Source organism: Calidris pugnax, unplaced genomic scaffold, assembly GCF_001431845.1.
Source record: "Calidris pugnax isolate Ruff unplaced genomic scaffold, ASM143184v1 scaffold58, whole genome shotgun sequence".
Classification (NCBI taxonomy): Eukaryota; Metazoa; Chordata; class Aves; order Charadriiformes; family Scolopacidae; genus Calidris; species Calidris pugnax.
The window spans coordinates 6437237-6449148 of record NW_015090868.1 but is presented as its reverse complement, the minus strand read 5'-3'; the positions used below and the strand labels follow the sequence as shown (position 1 = coordinate 6449148).

At 37.7% G+C, this 11912-nt stretch overlaps 1 protein-coding gene across 2 annotated transcripts; it reads left to right on the top strand.

The window, feature by feature from the left end:
• Positions 1-15: 15 nt before the first annotated feature.
• Positions 16-10408, top strand: LOC106890006 (chromosome unknown open reading frame, human C4orf47). 2 transcript variants are annotated; one of them, XM_014945538.1, is made up of 8 exons: positions 16-126; positions 2395-2583; positions 3610-3829; positions 5484-5621; positions 5710-5785; positions 6569-6748; positions 8276-8448; positions 10272-10408. In XM_014945538.1, the coding sequence occupies exons 2-8, from the start codon at positions 2487-2489 to the stop codon at positions 10318-10320; spliced, it is 933 nt and encodes a 310-aa protein (XP_014801024.1). In that variant the 5' UTR covers positions 16-126; positions 2395-2486; the 3' UTR covers positions 10321-10408. The 2 variants fall into 2 exon arrangements, with proteins under 2 accessions (XP_014801024.1, XP_014801023.1); XM_014945537.1 differs by having other exon boundaries at positions 45-245.
• Positions 10409-11912: the final 1504 nt, after the last annotated feature.

Below are 11912 nucleotides of genomic sequence, written 5' to 3'. Positions count from 1 at the left end.
AACAGTTGCCTGTTGGTTCTTCCCGCCTCCCGGGCAACCGGCACCAAGCGAGGGCCACCGGCCCCGGGGGGTGGCCGCCGGCCGGTCGCCTCTGGCTCCTCTCGGAGGTGGTCTCAGGCCAGTGAGGTAACGTTCCCTCATGAGTCACCGCCCGGCCCTGCCTGTGGTGAGGTGCGGCGGGGGGGGAGGACGACACACAGCCTTTGTCGCGAATGTTAATTGAGGTTTTCAGCACAACTTTTGAGGTAACGGCGGGTTTCAGATTCATTAACGAAGGGTGAGGTGGGGTGATTTTTAGCAATACTTGATCATCAGCCGCTTATCAAAGTGATTGAACAAAATTTTCTATAATCAACGCAGCGACTTAAAAGGTTTGAAAATGGCAGGGTTCGCCTCAGACTTGTGAGTTTCTTAAATCAAATCCCACGCCCACATAGAGCACAAAATTTACCACAGTTTCCCTAAATGGAATCGCACACACAGAAACACGGGACTTGCAACAGTTTCCTGAATCATATCACACACAGATACAGAGATTAACCTATGGCATTAAAACGTTTCTTTTTTTGCAAAAAGGTGGTAAATTGCTGGTACCAAACAATCTTTGAAACCTCGAGAAATAATTAAAAGAATTAATGACTCTTTTCTTTCATTGGCGTTTGTCAGCAGACGATCTCTGAAATTGTCGCGAAATCTACCTTCGGAATTTGCCTCACAAAATCTGCACTTCGATTCCTCATCAAAACTAATCTTTGAAATCTGCTCGAAATCTACCTTTTGAATTTACCTCACAAAATCTACACTTTAACATCCTCGTGAAATCAAATCTTCAAAACCCTCGTAAAATCTACCCTTTAAAGGCCTCACAAAATCTACTCTTAATTCCTCACGAAATCTAATCTTCGAAATCCTCGTGAAATCTACCTTTTGAATTTACCTCACAAAATCTACATTTTAACATCCTCATGAAATCAAATCTTCAAACTCCTCATAAAATCTACCTTTTAAAGGCCTCACAAAATCTACACTTAATTCCTAACGAAATTTAATCTTTGAAATCCTCGCGAAATCTACCTTTTGAATTTACCTCACAAAATCTACACTTTAATTCCTCATCAAAACCAATCTTTGAAATCTGCTTGGAATCTACCTTTTGAATTTACCTCACAAAATGTCCACTTTAATATCCTTACGAAATCTCATCTTTGAAATCCGCTCGAAATCTGACTTTTAAAGTCCTCACAAAACCTGCACTTCAATGTCTTTGCAAAATCTCTTTGAAATCCTCACAAAATCAGCCCCAAGAGATGTCCCCTCTCAGGGGGAGGTGCCGGGTCACAACCTGCTGTGACCCAGGAGAGCTGAAGGGGGTCCCACTTGGGATGGCTGTTTATAGGCTCAGGAAATTATTTAACTCCAGGTCTATTTATCTTAAATAAATTATTCCTATCCTCCTCATCAATAACACCAGTTAGCTTCATAACAGTGAACCCATAAGTTTGCAAATCTACCTTTTGAATTTACCTCACAAAATGTCCACTTTAATATCCTTACGAAATCTCATCTTTGAAATCCGCTCGAAATCTGACTTTTAAAGTCCTCACAAAACCTGCACTTCAATGTCTTTGCAAAATCTCTTTGAAATCCTCACAAAATCAGCCCCAAGAGATGTCCCCTCTCAGGGGGAGGTGCCGGGTCACAACCTGCTGTGACCCAGGAGAGCTGAAGGGGGTCCCACTTGGGATGGCTGTTTATAGGCTCAGGAAATTATTTAACTCCAGGTCTATTTATCTTAAATAAATTATTCCTATCCTCCTCATCAATAATGCCAGTTCATAACAGTGAACCCATAAGTTTGTTCCCAAGGGTCAGTTTTTTGTCATCTCTTTTTTCAGTGCTAGTTGTTGTCACCTGCCCGTTGGTTCCTCACCCAATGTCTACATCCACCGATAATCAAAGAGCAGTTCTGAGTTTATCTGCTGAAGTGATGATGCATTTTACACTGCATGAACCTCCACATATTGCAAAAAACACATTAATTTCTTCAAACTTTTTAAAACTTCTGCATGCTGTCCATCCTGTGTGCAGAGCATAAGCAAAATGGGGCTAGCCCTCCCATCGTACACACTGTTCCAGCGTATTATGTTTTTATAATAAAATATATAAAATCTATATTATTATATGGATTTCCACTGCTGTGCTGCTGCTGCTTTTCTACTCTGCACCCCCATGCCAGGTACAGCTGATGTGTGATATTAATCTCTCAGAGCTTTTGTCCTGTGAGCACCAAAGCTGTCAATCATGTTGTAGGTTACTTTCTTCAGATGACATTTACGGCTGATATTTTTAACCAAAACTTCTTGCCTTTTACTGAAATAAGCTTTTTGTTTCCAGGTGTGGGACTGCTGGCAGACTTTTGCAGTGGAACAAACCAGCAAGGAGAGTTCAAGCCTTTTAGTGCAGTGCAGTGTCCCACAGATCCAGCCATGCCTGTGGAAGGGAAAAGTGACATGGAGAGGATTGGCCTCTTCAGCGAAATGGGTTATGTTACCATAGGAGATCGATACGTACCACGTTCCATGTGTAAGTGCCTTTCATTTGAACTACTCTTTAGTGATTAGGGACCACCTCTAGTATCCACCTACCCTCAGAATCACTATTTTCTATTATTTTTATTTCTCTTTTGTTAGAGGGAACTGCTTTTTCATGCATACTCTTTGCTCAGGTCTGTATTATTAAGAGAAAGGCTTGATATGTTGGAAGTGATACGTCAAAGAAAGGAAAAAGCCAGTAAGACCAAAAAATATATATGTATAATGGATTGATTAAATCTTTTAATGTATACATTTCTTTTTAATATTAATTATCTGCAAGTTAGCAGTATTTTCCTGCTTTTGTGAAAAACAATAGTGGGTTTTGTGTGCTCTTTCAGCAGGTTTTCTGTTTTTGATGATTACATTGTCATTAATTTTAAAATAGTGTTGCAATTTTTTTTCTGTTCTCATCTTGCTCACGTGTGTGAGATTCCCCATTTTTTTTAAAAGACTACTGCCTTTTTCTTGCTGTTTAATGGGAATTCTCATTGAGAAAGGTAATTTTTGTCATTTGCAAGGGTGCAGAGGTTAGCCCTCAGGAGTGATAACGTGAAATAATCCTGGCATCCCAGCACAGGCATTTCTGCTGTGGTGTGGTGGCAGTGGTGACCGTGTCCACCAGAACCCCTGCTGGGGATTCAAAACTCAACTGGAGGCACTTGAGCTCTTCTACCAAACCTGTAACCAGTGGGAGAGAGAGATGCTCCTCTGAAGTATGAATCATAGTATATAAAGGGGCATCAGCTCCAGTTCTGAATTGTATCTGCAGTAACCAGTCTCCCTCTATTGCCTGTAAAGCAAGCGCAGGGGTTGGAAAACTAAAACTCAGTGCTAGAAATACCTCCTCACAGCATTGTCTTTCAGACAACCATTTTACGTGCATGATTTACAATTTAAACGCTTTGTAATACATTCTTTGAACCACCCAGATCCAGACTTTACTTTTTTTTTTAAATGCAGGCTAAGAGCAGCGCTAACACCGGGCAGTTAATTTACAGTGATTACTTTTTTAAAGGTGCTTTTAACGAAGCTGCGGGCAAGAACAGACAGATGTTACCTGGGGGAACCAAAGTGTTGTCAGCTCTGCAGGCAGGTTATTTTGAGCCTCAGTTTGTGAGGATTTTTGATGGTGAAGCCTACTCAGACCCTGTTCAGCTAAGGAGACGCTATAGATTGGCTGAATCAAAGAAAAATCTGGGCAAAGCTTTCCTCCCCAGTAGCGGAGACAAATTGCCGTAAGTGTGTTCTAAAAATCTTTTAATTGACCTTTTTTTTTCTTTTCTGTATGCTAAAGATGATTCTCGCAGATTATTTCTTATAAAACCAATAGTGAGAGTACAATATTGTTTTTTCATACAATGTAGTATTGGTACTGAGCGAAGAAATTTGAGAATTTCTACCTGAACACAGGTAGAAATCAGGTCCTGATGCTTGCTTTTAACTACTGTTTTTTGCTGTAAACAGTTTTCTTGAACTTTCACTTTTAATTTTTGATGAAGATGGCTATGAGAAAAGGGTGTGGATAATTAACAAATATATATTTCATTTTAATTTAGGAGATCTGTTGGAACTTGTCAGATACAATATCTTCTCCCTCTCAATTCTGAGCTTCCCAAAATAGGGGTGGCATGTATATTGCATAAAAGATAGGAAAAGAGACCATTATCAAGGAGCAACCTTTTCCTCTCAGTGAATCCATTTCCATTATCCTTTTGCTAAAAAAAATACTGATTGTCCTATTGGATGATCAGAAAGTGTTACAGACCTGAGAAATACATGCAGAATATTAAAATAAAAGCATCTTTGCTATTTGCACAGTATTAATTGCATGACAAAATGACGCCAATGCAATGGGTGTAAGAAACATGTAAAAAAGCAGTTAGAGCCTGGTTACTCTTTTATAACTATTAAATTTTGTTTTGTTGTTGCTGCAGTAAGAGACAGGAGGATTTAGCCTGGGTACAGGGCCTAGTCCTCACAGTCTCATGGTTCTATTTAGTCACATCTTTCTGCAGCTTTGCTTTTGGAAAGTTTGGAGAGTAACCTCTTTATTTAATATATATATACACACTATATATATATATATACACTATATATATATATTTATAAAGATGCAAGGATTAGCTCTGTTCTGTTGTATGTTACAGGAACATCTTAGCTTTCAAAAGGAATGTATTATACTTGTCTTATATCCAAACCTGACTCCCATCATAACTACAGAAGGAGTGCAGAGCTCTGTTGGTGTTTACTGAGTTGTTATTCTTGGCTGCCTGAATGATAAGAAGCTCTCGAGAGCCTTTCCTTTACAATGAAGCCACAATTGTTGTTGGCTGCAAATGGAAAGGTTGCCATGTCATGTTCTGAAGCTGTGACTGAAGCCTGGACCTTTCTTTTCTTCATATGTCTGTTTTCTTGTTGTTTTGTAACTGGCGTGTGAAAAGCCTACTCACACAAGTGACATTTAAATAATACGAAATAAAGCACTGAAGAGCTGGGAAGCACCAAGATAAAGATTGTCTGCGCATTGTCAGTTTGCCCTTTTTTTTTCTATGTCTGGGTTTCTGAAGTCCCTAAATAAATGGAGGGTCACAAACAGGCAGGTTATCATTCTGTGCAAAGATGACAAATGTTATTGTGGCATCCTAATCCTGTCACTATTCATGAATGGCCCGTTTAAGTAGGAGCTCATTGAGGCACTTTACTCTCCCCCCACTATAATTGCAGACAGTACAGGCAGAGGAGATTACCTCTGTTTAACTCTTGAGATGTATATATTGTATATACATATCTTGTTTGAGTTTTCTACTTGTCGTGGTTATAGCACACTGGATATGGGAAGCCTGAAATACTTGCAAAATATTAATTAATATGTTCATTTGCTATTTTTAGATGTGGACTTGGCAGCTACTATGGAACCATAGGAGGTTCGTATACATACTTCAGTCCCCAACTGAAAGCCAGAGAAAGATACATTCCTCCTGGAAAGAATTTTTACACTAATCCTGGAAAGAAAGGAACTGGATATGGGTAACTTCACAGTACTGCTTCTTATAGAGGATTTTCTTAAATGTTTCTTGAGTTTTGAACACCTAAGTAATTTATTTTGGTTTTACAGTTATGCAAACCTGACCATAGGCGAACAATATCCGCATCAACCTGATGGGTATGAAGTAGAAAGAATAAATGCAAAGGTAAAAATATTTGTCTTTATTATGAATTAGCGTTATGATTATTTATTACAATTTACACAAACTTTTTGTTCCCTGTGTTGTTTCCTTTAGCTTGAAATCACTAGTGTTTATTTGCAAGTGGAGGAAGGAAAACAAATTAACAACCATCCTGTATAAAAAAGATTTAGGTATTCATTTATTATTTTTTCTTCGCAACATCTGACAGTATCCCACACAAGTCCTACCAGTCAGGATTTAACCTTAATTTTTTATATGGAGACCTTAAGCTCCAGTAAAATAATGACCAAACAATGCCAATAGCAAGAACAATAATACTTCTATGTTCTTGTCAGAAGAATGGGACCTCATTATTCCAGATGTGATATTAAAAAATCCCGTTCCTTTTTTCATATAAGTTCACAAATCTAAGAAAACTTGTAAATGTGCTTGCACTGATTTTAGTTATTCTGTATGTTTTCATCATATGGCAGCAGGAGAACATTTTTTGGTCTTGGGTAAGGACAAGATTAGCAGAAACAATTCAGGTGCCTGCAGTTGGGACAAATTCAGGGTCAGGCACGTCTATATGTGCCCGAAATACAGGTCTACAATACTGTTAGACACATCTTAAATTCACAGTGCTTTTCCTGATGTTTTCCTACCATACTTTCATAGTCATCAAGCAGGGGCAAAGAAAGTTGGAGTGAACATGCTCTAAGACTACATTTAATTCTTTCAATTTTTCTCTCTTTGCATACAGTAAAAATCTTCAGGATTGTTTCTTTCAAAGTATTTGTTTTACAGAAAGCTCAAGAGGAACACAGACGGTTGCTTATAGGTGGGCCTTTCAGGTTAAATCTGTATCCCCAGGAGTATTTTGATGCGAATCCCTATTTTAATGACAGACCTTTGCCACCTGTGAAGAAACCACCTGCAGAGAAGCCAATTGCATCACCTTTCAAACCAAGTTCTCCTGCTAAAAAGGTTAGTTTGTCTTATGGTTAGTTTGTCTTATGGCTACTGGAGACAAAAGATAAATATTCATGTTTCTCATTAAAAGCTTTGCTTAAAGCACAAAAGATAGAAATAAATGTTTAGTTTTGCTATTCATTTCTTATTTTTCTTACAAAAGATATTATTCCATTTACTTTGTTTCCAATTTCCAAAGCAACGAAATCTTGTTTCACCCAACAACTGCTAACGAGGTTCAAGTAACCTAAAAAGTGTTTCTGTTTCAGATCTGCATAGTGCTGTTAACATACAGTTAATTAACTGTATACACCACAAAAAGATACAAAGCAGAAGGTTATGCAATAAATGACAGGAAGACTGAATTACCAGAGCAAAATGAAACGCTCTCCTATTTTGGAGTCCATCAGTCACTCATGTCATTTTTGAACCTGCTAATTACTCTCAGCCTATATAGACAAACATCTAGAAGGTAATTGCTGGAAGTGTTGTGGGAATGGATAGCTGGAAGGAGCAGAAAAACTCGTGTTAGTCCCTCTGCTCAGGGAAAGGTTGCACAATAAACTCAGGAGTTACCTGTTGCTTGTCCATCAGCAGAAACAAATTTGGAATCCCCATTAGAATTTGCCAGCTCTTCAGTAGTTAGGAGAAAAGGAGGCAACTGATGGGAATAAATATATATGGAAGGGCTTAGAGGGCATAAGAAATAAAGCCTGGAGTTAGTATGAAAGATATATAGGAACATAGTTCATGAGTTCTGGTTGCTTAGTGTCATTGGAACAGGCTGCCCAGGGAGGTCGTGAAGTCCCCTTCTCTGGAAGAAGACCCGCCTTGATGCAGTCCTGAGCGATGTGCTCTGGGCAACCCTGCTTTGGCAGAGGGGTTGGATTAGATGATCTCTAGAAGTCCCTTCCAACTCTGACAATTCTGTGATTATTTTTTATAATCTAAATGGATATTTTTCCATTCCATAAAGCATTCCATCTTGATTTTTTTTTTGAAATGAGATAATAAACTTACGCTGTCACCATAGACTAAACCTTAATTTCACTTTGAAATCTGTTTAAGATGTGTGAATATCTCGCTCTTAAATGACTCCAGATACCTAATACAGTAACAGCCCTTAATAATTTCCTTTTCAGCTATTCTCTTTGGAGTTCCAATGTCAGTCATTTAATATTGTGCTCTGCTAACCACTATTTTCCTATTATTATGTCCTTCACCCTTGACTTACTTGACCGACCTTGATTCATCTGAGGAAGTTGATGATAGCAAGGAAAATAGAGCTATTCAGAAAGAGACTGCAAAAATGCTTCAAAGTCCAGACTTATGGAAGAACATTTACAATTAAGAATTCATCAAAATAAGGACTAAAATTTTCCTTAAAGTTTCCATTGCAAATTTAAGGAATATTTAGATTTTGTTTTCACATATAATATGATGCAGTCTGCTATTCAGTATTCTTAATTGCTTTTGCATGAAAAATGTTTTAAATAATTATACTGTAGATTGGCACTTTGAAAAGTCTGGGTTTTTTTCCAGTCAGGGGGCATGAAAGGAGGCACGTTTGATCCTTACCCAAGCCATTCCGCTGAGCCTTATGTAGTTAAAAAATCTGAGGCTTTTGCAACTGGTAAAGAACGGCAGATTTTTCATCCTCCAGCTGGACCCAAAAGCAGACCTATTACAAGCATAATATCTTTAAATGTCACAAGGTAAGATCCTTTAATATGTGTTCATGTTTCATGTATGCTGACTACCAGAAGTCATTAGCGCAGCTGTTTATTACTCTCTAAAATTATTGAATAAATGAGGAACAAATTAGTAATGAAAGAATAAGACATATATTTAAGGAACTTGGCTTTCAAAATTGATTCCTGAACCTCTGTAAAGCCAAGTTACTTTATAAGGTTAAATGTGTCATAGAGACATTCAAAATAATGCTATACAGGTTTCACTGAAAAATTATTATTTTTTATTCTTTTCTGACTTGATAAATTTAAAAGACCAGGAATATTCCTGTTAAAATCTGGTTTTGTTTTCCTGGTCTATGGAATAAAGTTGGCTCCCTCTGCTGGCAAACAGAGGATTAGGCAATTTAAGCTTCTGGAGCTTTTGAAACAATGACACTCAAGTTAGATTCCCAACTACAAACATGTCATTGTGCAATGTCAGAAGAGGTTTATAGTACACAGTGCATGTATGTAGGTAGATAAGCACATAATTCTTTATTTTTTTGTGTGTTACTAAGTTATAATCCTTATATTTAAACAAATCTGTTTCCTGGTTTTGGCTCTGTTGTAACTCAAGCAGAAAATCAGGACTGCGTTCTTTAGAGTTATTTAGAGAAATCACTTTCAAATGCAGACTTCTAAGACTGCATGGAGAAGAGTTAAGCATATTATTTTGCATATTCCATGAGTAACATGAAATATTTTAGAAATACTTGATTCAAATTTGAAAAACTGTCTTAGAGGAATCCGCTTCACCTTTGTGATTTGTCTTTTCCATACCATACATGAAGTCTAAGAAATGCACCTCCCTTATTCCCCCATGGCTGTTCTACTTTATTTCACCACGTATCAGACTTTGCCTAATAAATTTTTAAGTTGCAGGGATAGTTTAATTTTATTCACACTGACGAGGCAGAACCAGAAGCTACATATTAATCCACATTGTATTTCATCACTGATGGAAAGTAAGAAAGAATTAAAAGTAACTTTTTGATGCACCAAAGAGCATGGTAACTATGGATGCAAGAAAATACAACCTTCCACGTATGCACTGGTGTTTTTAGATGAGTAAAATAAAAGGCAGAAAGATATAAGGTATATTGGTCTGAGTAGACCTTGTATCAATGTAATTATTTGTGTTATTATTTTATCCACAGAATAAAAATTCATGTCCCCAAATGAAATGTTTTTGTTGGAAAAAACCACTAACTGTATGTGAAGTTGGTTTGAGAATTGCAAGGGAGGGACTGATTGTGAAGTATCACTGTGTGCTCACAGATGAAGTTGTGATAGACTCATTAAAAATACTTGGAAAGAGAAAAAAAATCACTTCTCTAACAGAAATTCCAAAGAGAGAAATTAAAACTAGTGTTTAAAATTCTCCACTACTATTTCCCTCCTAAGAATTTCAAAGAACATATTTATTTTGGGTTCATTCTTCCTAGGTTTAATAAAATGTGAACTGAATTTATTATAAGCACAAAGCTCATAGATTTTAAGAAATGTGGTAGGACATTTTTGAAATCGTGTTCTTCCCCACTGAATTACAGTTCTTTATTTACTTTCCAATGGAAAGCTTATCTTCTGATATTTGGACCATAATCCTATAATTGGATTTACTAGTGAAGATTCTTGCCCTCACGCAGAGCCCTATTGATATAAATTTGACTTCATGAGGATTCAAGTCATTAAATCGAATTACAGGCCTGAGTGTACCACAGTTTGTCATAGTTGCAAAAACTCTTGTAAGTTGTACAGTGATATTCTACAAAAATCTAATAAGTTTCTCTTCATTTGCATTTCAGATCATTAAATGGAAAGAACTACAAGACTGCGCGGCTGACATCTTATTAGGTACACAAGGTGAAATGAAGGGTACATTTTAAGACCCTGTAAACTGTTAACAAAGTAAATAAAGTGTGAAAAGTGGAACTCCAATATATAAGGGCAGTCCAATCTGTTTAATTATTGAGAATGCAATCTTCTATTTCTAAATAGAAAGCAATAATATAAATAACTTAAGAGCATTTATTTATTATGTCCAAGGTTGTATATTTATATAAATGTTCATCTTATTGATTAACTGGAATTTTGCAATATACTTTTAGAAAACATGTTTACTTTCTAATGAGTAATTTGTGTTGCAAATTGACTGGGTATCACAGTGGAAGGAAGCACATATATTTTAAAGTGAGTGTCAGTGTATGCATGAACCAGGTTAGCCACGTGTGGCTCACAGTGAGATGAATGTCCTTGTTTCCCTTTAGTAGAATTACAACTTGTATTTTATTTCAATTACAATTTTGCATAAAAACTGTCTCAGAAATACATAATTTTTAGCTTTGCTGACCTTTTCAAAATGACCAGTATAATATATTTTTGAAGACCAGACCACGAGCAGGCTGTTAGGAAGGGAGGAGTCATCTCTATTTCCCAGCATCTATTTACCACACTTTCTCAAGTTCCTGCCTCTCAGTCCTTAAGGATGGCACAGCTCTAACAGTCGAGGTTTTCAGCCTCTCCAAATAGTTCTAACCTGTTTGTGCAGAAGGATGAACTTGGTGAAACCACTTGACACCTGTTAAGGGACAGCTGGAGAGTTTAGTGGCTCGAATTAGTCCTGCAGTATTACACAACACCAACAAACATAAATCTTACCTTTAGCTACTTACTTTCCAGCCCAGAAATAATTATTTTTCATTCATTTCAGGGGAAAAACAAGTTTTGGCTTATGTTTGTAATCCATAATTAATAGAACATAAAATCTGTTGCTGTAATTTGTCCATTGCTTACAATTTTTGAGGCTTCTTTGGCTCCTATTCTGACATTAGTGACACTGTTGTTTCCAGAGGTGCTTCTTCAGTACCCTTCTGTGAACTAGAATCAGAACTTTTTACTGGGATGGGGCAGCCACAGCTTCTCTGGGCAGGGGTCTCAGCACCCTCACAGCAAAAAATTTCTTCCTGAGATCTCATCTAAATCTCCCCTCTTTCAGTTTAAAACTATTACCCCTCGCCCTGTGGCTCCCCTCCCTGATCCAGAGTCCCTTCCCATCTCTCCTGGAGCCCCTTTAGGGACTGGAAGGGGCTCTAAGGTCTCCTTGAAGCTTCTCTTCTCCAGGCTGAACCCCCCAACTCTCTCAGCCTGTCCTCACAGCAGAGGGGCTCCAGCCCTCTGAGCATCTTTGTGGCCTCCTCTGGACCTCCTCCAACAGGTCCATGTCCTCTTTATGTTGGGGGCTCCAAAAAAAAAAAAAAGGAGAGAGATATCTGGAAACAGTCCATTGTTTTTGTAACTTGCAGTATCAAATGCCAACATGGCTTGGGACTGCACGGCTCAGGTCTTTACAGCCCCATGGGTCTTCTTAGGGAGATGTGGGCTAATCATGAACAGCTGATTATATTTGTCTGTGTCCCTAAGTATGACTGAAATGTTAGAATCAGCTA